This window comes from Pyrus communis, chromosome 12, assembly GCF_963583255.1.
Source record: "Pyrus communis chromosome 12, drPyrComm1.1, whole genome shotgun sequence".
In the NCBI taxonomy this organism is placed as follows: Eukaryota; Viridiplantae; Streptophyta; class Magnoliopsida; order Rosales; family Rosaceae; genus Pyrus; species Pyrus communis.
Window position 1 is genome coordinate 14,105,306 of NC_084814.1, and position 15,171 is coordinate 14,120,476.

The window sequence follows — 15,171 nt, forward strand, 5'->3', positions numbered from 1 at the left end:
CAACAACGTTTTCAGTCATTTTAAAAGTACATCTAAACGAAGTGAATCATGGTAGTTTTATGGTTATGTTTGCACTCATACGCAATGAGATTTTGAATTAAAAAATTGGGGATTCAACTAAAGTCACCCACTAACAACCACTAGGTGACCCAATAGTTGAGAGACGAATTCTATGCCGGTATTCTATACAACACATTCTGAGTTCGATTATTGACGTTCATGAATCACATGATAGTAGTTAAAGAGAGACTGAAATGACTTTGTGAGTCTTTTCAGCAAAAAAAAACAAAAAAAAAAAAAAAAAAACGTGAAGATTCCATTTAAATAATTAAATAAATAAAGTCGCCCACTATCAAAATGAAATTGCCAACATAGAAAGTTTGTTACATAATATGTGCGAGCCGAAAGGAAGGAAAAAATGTGGATGAACGCATGCTTCAAGTCATCAACAACACGATTCAACGGTTGGGATTAAACAATTGCCAATGAAAGTCATCAACCCATCTGTTTGCTAGTGCTTGTGTGGTGGCGGTAGAGATGGAGTTTGGACTCTTACGCAAACCAATGGCGGCGTGGCAATAACACCTCTCCGCACCCGACAGCCTCCCTTCCTGTGCAGGCGACACGTGGCGAGCCAGTGATCGTCTGCGAGTGCGCAGACACAGCGAATTAAATAATTAAGAAATAAATTAAAATATTATTTCAGAGAAACATTTCGTTTCGAGCAGACCTGCTCGCGCGATGACAAACTAAAAGAGGAAAAAAAACCGCTATATTTAGCTACTATGCGCATTGCCCGCCCCCTTTCCTCCCCCGCCATCGCGACACCTCGGCATCCACGGCGATGGCCGCCCACGACCTGCCGAAGACTCTGTACAAAGTTATATTCGATCGGTGCCGGAGCCTGGAGGCCAGTCACGCCAGGCATCGAGCTGAGTTCCACCAGCTCGGACACCAGAGGAGGAAGGAGAAGGAGAAGGAGAAGCGAGAAGAGGAGGATGAGGTGCTGACGTCAGACTATCCCGGTTCGCTGTTCAACGTGCCCGGTTTCTTCCTCTCGGGCAGTACGTACAAAGCCGTGTTGGATAAAATGGGCCACGCCATCACCGGCGGATTTAGGATTTCTAGCTCGGGGGTCCAAACATAAAATCTCAAAAAAAAAAAAAAAAATTAGACTAATTTGGTTCCGTATCGCTATTTTTTACTTAATTTGGTTCATTGAATAAATCAAGATTAATCGCAAAGGTAATAAAACGAACAAATTCTCCTCAACAATATAACGCAATTAGTGACTCTACAAAGATAAAATTTGTTAATGTAACATATATATTATTAATTGGGAGTTATGACTAGAGTCTAGGATTAAAAAACTTATATGAATTTGGAAGAAATAAAATTAGGCAGCTAAAGGCGGTGGAAGGGCAAAAGGTGGTGGGGAATAGGGTAACTTGGGTTTAAATTTGGAAGGTCGCGACGATTGGGGCTGAGAGTTCTTAAATATAATTTGGACTAGAAAAGACCGGGGTTCTCGGGCTCTATAGAGAAAACAAAGATATTTTAGTTTTTAAATTTTTATCCTATGGTCCCTTTATGTGCTTAGGTGCGTTTGTTAGTGTCGTTTCCGTCTTCTCTTGTTTGCACGGCTCTTCATCAACAAACTAAGGTGAGTGGACCCTTTCCAAAATGCATGATTTTACTATTAGAAATGCATACACGAAAATCATGATTTTATGGATACGTTTTATGAAACGTTTTTGAGAAAATTGGATTCATGCTTTATGTATGATGTTTGGGCTACTAAGCTCTGATGAGATATATTTTGGAAAGTTTAGGTTTATATTTTTATGTGCTTACTTAGTGGTTATTCATACAATCTGCCTACGGGCGAATGATATCATTATATAGCTTTAGTCAGGTGATGTAGGGCCTACGGGCAAATGATACTGCCTTCAAGCGCATGAAGATTTATTTCTACCTACGGGCGAATGATATCATTATATGACTTTAGTCAGGTGATGTAGGGCTTACTGGTGAATGATACCTTCAGACGAATGAAGAATTATATATGCCTACAAGCGGGTGATGAAGTGCCTTCGGGCAAATGAAGATTATATGCGCCTTTATGATGCTACTAAGCACACTATATATGATATATGTTTTATGAAGTTTTATGGCATACTAGGTTTTTGGAAAAACCTATTACTACTTATGCTATATGAGTTTTCTAAATTGGGGGTTAGTACGTTGAAGAATAACTATTTTAGTACCACTTATATATATAAACTTAGTCCACTCATGTTTTGTTTTAAGCCCCTTAGGACTTAGAATCGAGGCGTACAACCCCGGCATCAAGGCACTCTCGCAGCATATCTTCGAGTCTTCTCAATGTAAGACCCATTTCTTTGTTCGTACATTTTTATAATATTCCTTCTTCAATGTTTTGGTTTAGTTGTATGCTCCGAACACGTTCCACAATTGCATATTCATCATAATTAAATTTACAAGTTTTATTTATGTTCGTTCTTTATTCATAGTTCTCATGCATGTAAGTATGGCTTCGTTACCTTCGGGTGTTGGCCAGCACATGCCTACCCTGGTGTTTGGAGGTTATCGGGGTCGAGCGTGTCAACAAATCTCGTATCTGCTCTGATAACACTTTTCTCTAACGTCATCCACATTCATAATCCCTCTGAAATTGGCAGGAGCGATAGCCAAGCAAATCAGAGCCTGAGCATATCCTGTGTCATAAAGACCACTTGCATCTAGAGGAGTGGTTCTGACCCAACGGCGGGCCTAATCACCAAGCTGGGTACCTCGACAAATACTCATTTACTAATACATGGAATAATGGATGACCCATCAGTCACCTAGTTACTCAAATCCTCAGCCAGAATTTGACTATTAGAAACGGCAGTCGTAAAACCAAAAGCCGGAGGTACAGATGGTTGCGGTTGTTTCCTCAAAATCCCTTGCTACAATGCCAATGCCTCCACAAGGATAAACTTGCCTCTTCCTCCACTAAAGCTTGTGAGGGCTTGCTACAAATTCTCTTATGATGAGGATGCAAGGTCAACAATCTTGTACCCCCCGGACCTGGGGTCAGAAGAAAAATAAACCAGTGCCCGCGCTAGTAAAAGTAAAAATAAAAGAAAAACCAAACTTCTCTTATAAAAAATAACTCTAAAATCCTTACAGGTGTACAAAAATAAATCAAAAATCTTAAACCTCTCATCTAACACAATCTCAACTCGTCTACCTTTCTTTACACTTGTAGGAACCTGCAAGGTCTAAAATGTGTAGGGTGAGCGAAACCACAGCTCGATAGGGACATAAATCTTATCAAGGATAATTGTCATGGCTAAACCAAGTGTCATGCTCACATAAATAAATTATAACATGTTATCAAACATAAATTATTTATCATGAATGCATCTTAACTTCAATTACCCAACCCGTTAATCTATATAATAAAACACACAGACTTGCATGTCCCATACCATGCATTTTACCATTGCAGCGGTGGTCCGAATGCTCTATTATAACCCCCGTAACTCAATCAATGCAAATTTCCCATTTTGTTGGTCATCTTGTTCTTCTTTCGGTCGCCAGAGTCCTCACTACTTCATAACATTCCTATAATTTCACTTGGCCACCCTTGCTGGTACCTACAAGAGTCGAACTCAAACAGACAAAATAATATTTTATTTTCTATATCCCAATCTCAAATATTCCAATAAAATCCACCCACTCCAATATGTAATGATGTACGCATATTAATCAACATTACCACAATATCCACATTCTCAACATTAACAGTTATATAAATCATAATTCAATATACATAAATATCAATTTTAGAGATATATCAAGTAGAACACATATTTCACAAAGCTTAAACAAGACAAAATCCCAATAGTGATAAGTTCCCAATAAATCCCTACCTCAAGTTCAAAGCTAAAACGAAGATTCACGTCACTAGCTAAACTCCATGCACTTGATCTAACGTCTTGATCACTCCTAAACCAATGTATTTCTTCCACCCTTATCTTTTCTAGTCTCTCTTTCTCTCACTATATGTATATACACACACGTACATACATATATATTATATACCACCTCTACGTAAACTAGAGCACGCAAATTGTAGTTGGAAAACAAATGGAGCAGAGCTCCTATTTATAGGGATATAAGGCGGCTAACAAAGGCTCTAATTGGTTGGCTTTGGCGGCTGGGAAATGGTGGCATGCTAGGTGTAAAGATTGGGAGGACAAAAGATAAGAATGTCGTAGAAATATTACAGCTTATATAGGTGATGATGCTCATAGTTTTTGTTACAATGGCAGGTGTCATTAAAATGGCAAGCCTAATCACTAGTCCTTACTCTTTGCATGCAGGAAGTGAAAGCATGCATGGCTTAACCAAAAGGTGTACATATATAGTGTCACAAATAATTAGGTAAGTAACTAATACAACAATGAAATGGCTAAAAAGGCTCTAGGTCAAAACAGACTGCTAACAATAACATTAATACAAAGTCTAAAGATACATGATCTCACAAATCTCAGGCGCTTTATCTAAACCGACTTCGGGACCACTTGCCAACCTGGTCTTCTTCTTAGATGTTTTAGCCAGAATCGCTCTCAGAGCTGCTTCCGATCAGTTTCTCTCTTCCTCTTCTTCTTGTCCGCCCTAGGGGCATCTTTAGAACGTTTTGGAGGTTTCAATGCATCTTGGGTCGGAACCCACACATGGTTAGGGATAGGATGGTTAGAGCAGAGGTTGATGATGCCGTCTCTCCCGTGCACTCTCTCTCCGGCACACTAAGCCACTTCCAACTCTGGTGCAAAGTAAGAATGGTTTTGAAGGCACTATCAATAAATTCAGGACGACACTGGCCAAGATTCTGATCGTCCATTTTGCATAGAATGTCACTTCCGAGCTTACAAGGGACTCTCGGCTCAGATATATCGCCCTCCTAGTCCCTTTTACCAAAAGAATATCTCTGTACCAATCCTTGTCATGACCCGAAAGCTCAGTGATGTAAGCAGGCCAACGAAGCGTAGATCGAGATTGAAAAAAGTAGCAAGTGCCGGTGCTCTTCCGAAGCTGATAGAGAACACGATATTCAGACAAACCTAGTTCGACATGATACCACTCATTCAGGCGATCGAAGCAGGAGATAATGCGAACAGAGGTCGAAGTAAGGTTACAAAGACCGATGTGGAAGTGCGTGAGGATCTCCTTCCATAGCTGTGACAAACGAAATCTCAACCTCGAATCAAGGTAACAGAGGTGAATTTTAGTACAAGGACAGAGAGGATCGGAAGGCGTGGGGAGTTCAAAGGTCACATCATCAATATCTTCCCACCAGCCTTGACATCCATTAAGGAGATAGACTACGACCCATAAGGAAGGCTTGTTCTTCACCCTTATTATTTAATACAAAATTAATCAAAAAATTGTTATTGTTACTCTAAAAATTTAAAAAACAATTGAATGTATCAAATTTCTACCCTTTTATTTTGTGTAATTTTTATGTCATCATCTTTTCTATCTTGTTGTATTAAATAAAAACTAGAAAACAATACGTTATATCCTAAATTATTGGCACTCTTTTGTTCTTACTCCAACTTTTTGATCGACCAAGAATTTAGTTAAAAAAACAAACCAAAAATAAATTTTTTTTTTTAAAAAAGAAGAAGAAAGTAGCAATGGGGTGAAGCATACGCGCCATGTAGAGGGAGAGAGCATAGAATTTCACCTCCCAACAACACGTGTTTAAATCAACGGCCCCTCCCTCCTTTGACAAAATCTCAACCGTATAAATTCCCTCCCCTTCATGCCCTTGTACTCCGCAGTTCCCAAGTCTAGCCATCAAAACGTTCCCAACTCCCTCTTCCCACTCCTCTCTCTCTCCTGCAACTGCAAATGCAAGTCCATAACAACCACCACTTTCTCAGTCCACTCCTATCCCACTGCCCTTAGCCTTCGCACTCCCCACCCCCAACAATGGGCAAAGCCTCCAAATGGTTCTGGAGCATCCTGGGCCTCAAAAAGCTCAACCCCGCCCACCAACCCCCGTCCTCCTCCTCCTCCTCCTCCCCCAAACCACCCACCAAAGACAAACACCGCTGGAGCTTCGTCAAGTCCTACAGAGAAAAGCGCCACCAAAACGACCCCGTACGGCAACACCAACGTACTGACTCCTCCAACGACGCTGTCGACCCCAACAAACACGCAATTGCCGTGGCAGCGGCGACCGCCGCTGTGGCCGAGGCCGCAGTCGCCGCCGCCCAAGCGGCCGCCGCCGTGGTACGGCTGACCAGCAGCGGGCGGTTCGTCAGAAGCTCCGCGGTGCACTGTAGCCGCATCGGAATTCGCGAAGAAGAATGGGCCGCTGTGAAAATTCAAGCTGCTTTCCGAGGCTGTTTGGTTCGTATCCCCGTATTAATTCCTTTATTTTTTTAGTCTACCGTTAATCTCTGATTAAGTTACTGGGATCAGCATTGTGCCCGGAAGCTGACACGTGTCCCTTCTTCCACACTTTCTGGTTGGTGCTTACACAAACAGTACCACTTCTTCTTCTTCTATCCAGTTCCACTACTGCACTGTTGCACCTTCTGTAACCGAAGGCCCGATGCGACGTCGTTTCGGTCTTGGTAAAATTATTCTAATGCCCAGTCGGGCTGCATCTAGCTGTACATTCCGTGTCGTTTCTCCGAAAACGGCAACGCGTGCAGCTTCTTTCACTGCCATTTCTAGGTACCCCTATACATTTTTCAATCTTGGAAAGCCCACTATAATGCGCCGAGGGCTGCGTACTGCGCTACTATCCAAGGGAGGGCGTGTGGACCACTGGATCTCCCAAAGGGTTCGGTACACCCACACATGGCCCTTCAATTTAGAGGCCTTCCATTTTTGTTGTGTTGGTGTTTTCAGAGAGAGAGTGAGAGAGAGAGAGAGAATGGATGATTAAGTCTTGGTTGTTGGTGATTGGAAGTTTGCATAAAATCTGGTTTCTAATTTTGTTTTGTGTGAATTGTCTTTTGTTCCGTGCATTTTGTAGATGGTTTTTGGAAAAAGGTATGTGGATGAGTTGGTGTTGCCGTGGTGACAAATTTGTCAAAATGTCAATGTCATGGATTTACTGTGGCTTTTGGGTTCTTTGATTCCCTTCCACTTGCAACTTAGTATTATAGTCCGGTGATATTCGTATTATCCATAATAAATTTGTAATAATATAGTTCAAATTTGTTTTTGACAAGAATCGAACTTAAGGTTTTTCGCGTGAAGAGAAATAGGAGTTGTACCAAGTGGCTGTACAATTGGGTTTTCAGTTTAAAAGTTTTGGCTTTTTTGTTTTTACTGCACTTTGTCGTTTGGGTTTATAGTGATTTCTTAAAGCTTTTGGATTTTCCGCTTTTACTGCACTTTCGGGTTTTTCTTAGTAACTACAGTGTTAATTTCAATTGAGTTTTCAATGATTTCTTAACGCTTTTGGCTTTTCTCTTACATTCGGGTTTTATAATTGCAAAATTATTTTTATTGGGTTTTTTAGTGATTTTTTGAAGCTTTTGGCTTTTCTGTTTTTACTGCCCATTTGGGGTTTTAAAGTCTTAAAGCTTTTGGCTTTTTCAAGTGCTCTCTCAGTTAGCCACAACAAGTGATTCAGTGGAATTGTGGAAGACTTTCAAGTCAGGTTCGCTCTCTGATTTTTGGTACGAGGCACGAAATTGGCAAAACGCGGATGATTTTCTAGTTGAAAGTTTTGAGACGACCTGAGCGATTTGACTGTGGCCAAGGATGGACTGAAATGTCTTTAGTCTTTCTAGGCCCCACTAGGGTTAGTCTTACCCTTCAGGCAGGATACCTTAGGCTTGGGCAAAAAAATTGCTTTCTCAGTGTTCGATCTTTCCTCATAGTAGCATAGTAGAAACCAAAAGCTAAAGTGTTAAGATTAGCTAATTTAATACAAGCGACGAGTCATGTGGGGTGGGGGAGTTAGTAGGATGGGACTTGCTAAATCTAATCAAGTTAGTTTAACAGTCACTTTTTTGTTATATGCATTTTAGTGGAGTGGAGTGGGTGGATGACTAAAGGTTAAACTCCATGCCTGTTGACGTTTTTGTCCGTTTGGTCTTGCCCACTTAAAGTCTGGTGGGTTCCTAAAAAGAATTTGCCTAATTGACTTTGTAGGAGGGGAGGAGGAGAGACTCCAGGGATGCTACGGCCATGTCCCAGATCAATCATACAATGCTATGTGCTTTAACTTTCTCACACGTCACTGTATGATTGTCCGGGACGCCACAGTGGATCTCGGGGATGTAGGTAACAGGAAGTCCTTACTGGGTGTAATGTAGGTTGGGTTCTTCAATTTTAAATTAATATGCAGACAGAGATGAGTCAAACAGTGGATAAAAACTTCTTACCATTTTGCAAGGGCTGGCAGTGAAATGTCCTTGTTTGCTTATTGTCATGTCAGAGTCATAGATTTATTTGGTACCACTGACCTAAAATTGTTTTCATTTAGGCGCCTGTTTCATTCGAATTCTACGTTGGTCTCCTTGGCGCCATGTTTTGAAACGTCATTGAAGTTTAGGCTCTTCAATGAATCAGATTATGATTCTGTTTACGTACTGATGCTCCGACGAAGAGAAACCATGTCTCTTGGTTTTGTTGTCAATACCTTATGGCCTGATTATAATCGAAAATGTTGGTTTGTGAAACGTTTTTCATTATTACTTTGGTTGTTGGTGATCAGTATCATCTCCACTGTGTTTTATTAGGTTTTCATAAGCTAACGTACTTTATTGAATGGATATTTTGAAGGCAAGGAGAGCATTGCGAGCATTAAAGGGATTGGTGAGACTTCAGGCGTTGGTAAGAGGTCATATTGTGAGGAAGTTTTATGCTGACCGGTTGCAGCGACTGCAAACCATATTGCAAACGCAGGCAAGAGCTCGAGTAGGGCGGGCCCAGATTTCTGAGCTCTCGCAGTCAAGGACCAAATCTTTTCAGTTTCACCAATCTGTAAGGAAAATTTACAATGCCCTCCAATTTGAGTGCTTTTAAGTAGATTTAAACAATCGAAATCGTGAACTTTTGATTTAAAAAAAAAAAAAAAGAGGGGGCGGGGTTGGGGTGGGGGTGGTGAACCATTTGTTTTTAAACTGCAGAAGCCTTTTGAATTCATGCATGTACTTTTCAGTCTTTTCAGTACAAACATATAATGTCGTGATGAAGATTTGTTTGGTGGAAATTATAAAAGTTCCATGTCGCATTCATGTGTAAGTTATATGCTGATCACAGCTTTCGCAGTCGAATAAATGAGAATGGCAGGTTGACAAGTAGCATGATACGTATAACAGTTAATGTACATTATCAAACTTGGAGGCGTATAACATGTTAGAGGGAACGTATTGATGGTTTCCAAGCTACTACTATATAGATTTACCTTGTCCCACTGATCATTAACCTCCACTTTAACCGTGTACTAGCACTGCTTATACAGTTTTCTCTTGGTGAAACAATAAGACTAGTTATTGAAATGAATCGAGTTAACTACTTGCTACTTTGTTTAATTTTTTCATTACCTGCAAACCACTGCGTTTTGTAATGTGCAGTATCTAGTTTATTTCTCAATCTCTCTGGTTGGTGGTTGAGGACAAGATATGGGATATACTCTTTAAATTGAAAGTGTATTCGCATTTGATTTGTGTATTTTACGAGTTATCCTGACCAAATCATCATCTGTGTTTACCAAACGTTTGTTTATTCGTTAAAAAGGAAAAATATCATCTACATGCAGGGTCCAGCAACCCCTGAAAAATTTGAACATCCTATCCGACTGAGGAGTACAAAGCATGAGCAGTTGGCAATACTTCGGGTATGCTCAAATCCTTTCCTTCAACTGCATTTTCATGGTTGCTACTTATATAAGATTCTCATGCCTATTACATCCTGCAGCGAAATAGCTCCAGGTCAAATGGAACTACTGATGATGAAAAGAATGACAGGGTCCTCGAAATTGATACTGGGAAACCATACATTGTACCTAGGGCCTCAGACCAATACAGCCATAGCTTTACCACTTCAAAAGCCTCCACAAACCATCAAACACTTCCAAGTCCATCGTCTTGCGAGCTCCAATCTTTTAGCCCATTGAAACTCTCTCGAGAGGTTGAGGAAGACTCTTTCTGCACTGCCAACAGTAGTCCGCAGTTTTATTCTGCTTCATCACGGGGAGCTACTTTGAAGAGAAGCCCCTTCACTTCTAGAAAGCGTGATGGCTCAAAAAGCTACTTAAGCGGCTATTCCGATTACCCAAATTACATGGCGTGCACTGAATCATCAAAGGCTAAGTTAAGGTCTCTTAGTGCTCCGAAGCAGGGGCCTCACTATGATAGGTCTAGCTCAACGAAGAGGCACTCCATTCATGGCTTTGGTGAGTCGAGATCAAGTACACAATGGACGTCTGCCTTGCACGCTAACTTTGCAAATAAAGCCTACCCGGGATCTGGTCGCTTGGACAAGCATGGGATGCCGGTGGGTTACAGATACTGATATGGCACTCTTCGACATGGGGGATCCATTGTAATTCTGAATCTAGTCTGGCTAACTGATGTAGTGAACTACTTTTAATGTCGGAGGAGTGTTAAGAGTTGTATTAGCGTAGGGCATGTATATTTGTGGGTCTCTAGCTTTTTCTCTGATTCTCTTTTAATTCATCCGATCCAAATGCTAGAAATGAACGAACAAGGGTGTGCAAGAGGAGAATAAGTTTTGTTGAATCTCACTTCCGGTTCCATGATTCTTCCATATTCTTGACTTCATGGTTTCGTGACGTCCCCGTTTCAATTAAGTGGATGGGTTTGATAGAGTGAAAGAGGAAGAGAATGAGAAATTGGCTCAAGAACTTCATCTTAGTTTTTAAATTGCTTCAAGAACTTGACCTAAACATCACTTAAATAAAATTCACAAGAAGAAACGTGATTTACAAGTATGTCTGAGATCTGAAGATGTACAAATGCAAATTGCATGGTCTGATCGAGCTGCTACGAGTTAAAATCTCAGCATTTTATTGTATACAAGCGTAATTCTACTTTAAACTAATCTAAAGTGCAGGAAGAAAAACAAATAAGCATGTTTCAAAAAGAATCTGAAATACATCAGCCTAGCTATATATTCAGCTTGCAGTTCAATAGTCTTAGAGCCCTAGCCTCGAACTCAAGGGAAAAGATGAGCCTTACAATAGCAGCAGTGGCCAAGATTCCAGTAGTCGATTTCTCCGAAGCCGACTGCTGGAAGCCAGGGACAAGTTCTTGGCTCTCGTTACGCAAAGATGTTTGCCATGCACTCGAAGAGTGTGGCTGTTTCGTGATGGTCCTGCCAAACAAATTTACGCCGGAGCTTCAAGACAGAATATTTGGCACATTGGAGGAGTTGTTTGATTTCGCCATTGAAATTAAAGCTCAAGTTCCTCAGGAACAACCTGTTTGGTGGTTTACACAAGTGGCAATATTGGCCATGAAAGCTTGGAAACTGCTATAAGCACGGAGAAAATCCGGGACTTCACACATCTTTTTTGGCCTGACGGAAATTACTGACTTCGGTACAATTTGATCAAATTCAATTATAAAAATAAATTAAAAATAAAAAAAACAAAACAAAATGGCAAGGTTGCCCTTGAAAACCTTTTAACAAAAAAAGACAAAATATCTCAATCTCCAACATCCATCCGAAGTCACATGCTCTTCATCAAAGCAAAAAAAAAATAAAAAAAAAAAAAAAAAAAAAAAAAAAAATGACAAAGTTATGGGCTCTAGGAGACAAGCCATGCAGTAAGTTGACATGCATTTATCAAGACAAAGCAAAAGGAGACAAGCAAGTTCACATGCATTTATCAAAACAAGGCAAAAGAAGACAAATAAGTCAGACCACGTTTTAGAAACAGTGCTGACAATTTCAGCAACAGTAGAAGCAAAATGGCAAATGACAAGTACCAAGGATACGTCTACACCATTCATTTGTAAAGATTTTTACTACCATAGTATTCTCATTCAATGTATATAAGAGGAGTTCTATTCATTGTAAACACACACCAGAGACACACCATACTTCAATCCTCATACACTCAAGCATCCAAAACCTTTCTGGCATCCTTTGTAAACACTTCTCTTTGTAAACACTCTCTATATCAATAAAAGTTCAAGTGTACAGATTCAAGCAATCTCCAAGTCTTAAGTAAGTTTTCTTTTCTTTATTTAGTTTGTTTGTTTAAATAGACTTCTAATCCAAAACAGGGAAACATTATTTTAGTTATATTATTAACCTGCTAAACTGAAGATCATTCTTTGTTGGAGTACTCTGTTATAGTTGAATGCTTGCCATACAAATAACTGGACATTAATCAGGGTACCTCTGAGTTCTTTGTATCTCTGAGTTCAGCCGTTAAGGCCTTATACTTGCATTGTGAGTGGCTGCTATGCTGAAACATGTTGAGTTCCATGTGCAAGGTTTTATGTCTAGTTGTTGTAATGGCCATCTAACTATTTAACCGGGCTTAGTTTACGAATTTGGTATCAGAGCCAAGTTTAGCATTTTAATAGTACCTTGAAGACGAAAGTCATTAACACAACTGATATCACTCTTTTATTTTGTATGAATAACATATATTATTGTCCTTGTAGACCTTGTCAACCACAACCACCAGGTATTTATTGTCCCAGACACCCAACTATAACTAGTATAAAGAAAAGATTAACATATATCTCCAAAAGAATTATCAGGACTTTGAAGAAGTAGAAGTTTTATCTTGGTTATCTTGAACATCCTTCATTTATTAGTAAATATAATAATACAGAAGTGCAACATAAAATTTTAGTAGCAAAAAGAGCAATAGATCAAGTTTTAGAGACCTTGAGAGAAGAAAGAGAGTTTATAAGAAACCAGTTAGCCGTAATTTTAGAGAAAGGTAGGCTATAGTTTATGATAAATTACCTTAATTTAGAAATTTAGTGAAACTCAAAAAAGAAAAATAACCTTAGACCAAATAGTTTAGTTTGTTATTTTCCATTGAGAAAGCATAATCATATTTTGCATAGTGAAGAAAATCCACAAGCCAATAGTATTGTAGATGTAACGACCCATCCCCAAAAGTTATAGTCTTTATAAAATTTTAAATGTGAAATTTCGAAAATGCCCTTCGAGGCAAATGCATTGACTTTTGTTGACCGCCTTGTCGAGTTATGTAAGATTCATTTTCTTGGTGTATCCTTGTAGTACTTGTTGTTACAGACGTGTAGGCGTAAACGGGGCGCAATTTGGAGTTATAACGAAGGAGATATTAACATTTTAAGTTAGGGGCATTTTAGTAGATTAATAAAGTTCAAGAAAGCTCTAGATTTTCAGAGCAAAATCTGGAAAGCCACGTGTGTGGCCCAAATTAAAAGAAAAGAAAGATGGTTGGTGCAGATGTAAGATAAAGGAGAGAAAGGAGGGGGAAACAGACCAATGAGGAAATGAGAGATGAAAGAGTAACCAATCAGAGAAGAGAGAAAGGAAGGAAAGGAGAAAGGAGGAGAAAGAGGGGAACCAAACCGGATTCCCCTTAACCCGCGAACCCGGTTGCGACCCATAGGTTTCTCCGGCGAAATTCATCATTTTTCCGATGGATTGGGCATATTTACCACTCCCAATCATCATATAGACCTTTCTTCTACCATTTCTATATCAAAATTGAGGAGATTATGTTCGGAATTGGGAAGAAATGAGCTCGTGGGTGCCGTGAGACCCTTGGCCAAGATCCACCAAATCTGAAACGTGTTCTTCCAATTATTACCACCATTAGACTTCCCCTGAGGTCTGAAACAAAGCCCATGCGTTGGTTGAGCTGTCGGAGTTTGTGTGGAGTTGAATCAAGAACCATTCATTTATAGGGTGCCGACGGGTTTTCGTGAAATTGGGGCTTTTCCCTGCCAAATTGGCCTTGGTTGTAGGTATGAAAGTTGCTCTACTCATTGAGATCTTCATTTCTGTGAAGTTTGAGAATTTTTAGAAATAGTTGAATTTTCAGGCGAGTCGGGACGGCTGATCGCCACTTGCGATGGCGCGTGGGCCGAGGCATCCCTTGACCTTCCTAGGCTAAATTTGATTCTCCAATTTTGTATGTAAAGTCTGATTGATGAATTTCCATCATTTGAACCTAGTTCCATTAAGGTCCGCCACTCAATTATTATAGCAATCAACGATCCAACCGTTGGATGATTATTGTAGCAATCGACGATCCAACCGTTGGACCATCACTAAACTTTGATAAATTATAGTACATAATATTTGAGGATATTAGAAACTTACGGATCGGGAATCTGACTTATGGATCTTGCCGAGTAGGATATGTAAGTTACATGTTTTATTGATAAGAATTCTAAGACATGATTTGATAATTGTTCTAGTTGCTGATCGTTCATGACGCCTTGATGTTTGTGCTAGGGAGTTGTAGCGCGGACTCCAGGTGAGTGGGCTTTTGGTCTTCTATATATACGTATATATATGTGTTTTCCATTTTCCCAAAAATGGTTTAAATGGATTTACGTTTTTAAAGGTCATGTCAATTGCATTACATTTTAGTATATGCATTAGTATAGATATGCATATTATTGCATGACGCTGTGGATGCCCAGGTAAGTGCATATTGATGATAGTGAATGCAGTGTGTATGGTTATGTTTAGATGCATTTAGTGCTCGTTATCTTGCACCCCGGTGTTAGTGCTCCGCCCAAGGCTAGGGCCTAGACTTCACGTGATCATTCACCTCTCGCACCATATGCTCACCTTGGATCCAAGGCAGGTGCCAGCCTGTCGTACAAACTACATTAGGTGGTTTCGACTCGTAGGTGACTTGCGATACTTCACATAGCCTTCACGTGATCGTAGCACTTGAGTGTATGTATTTACACCTAGCTTGTTGTATATATCACATTAGATGGTTCCGACTCGTGTGCAAGAATTGGTTAATGAACTATAGGTTCAGCCGTACAGGTCACGTTAGGTGACTCCTACTGGCATATCATTTTATATTGATTCACAACACTTGGCTTACATATTTATTATTGAGATACTTGACATGGCACATACTTTGGTTTTCATTGTTGTCAAGCCTGATTTCTATTA

The 15,171-nt window shown here is 40.0% G+C and overlaps 1 protein-coding gene across 1 annotated transcript; it reads left to right on the top strand.

Annotated features, from left to right (window-relative positions):
* Positions 1 to 5,733: 5,733 nt before the first annotated feature.
* LOC137710968 (protein IQ-DOMAIN 22-like) lies at positions 5,734 to 10,951 on the top strand. Its single transcript, XM_068450144.1, has 4 exons — positions 5,734 to 6,432; positions 8,830 to 9,030; positions 9,809 to 9,886; positions 9,967 to 10,951. The coding sequence occupies exons 1-4, from the start codon at positions 6,010 to 6,012 to the stop codon at positions 10,561 to 10,563; spliced, it is 1,299 nt and encodes a 432-aa protein (XP_068306245.1). The 5' UTR covers positions 5,734 to 6,009; the 3' UTR covers positions 10,564 to 10,951.
* The last annotated feature ends 4,220 nt before the right edge of the window (positions 10,952 to 15,171 follow it).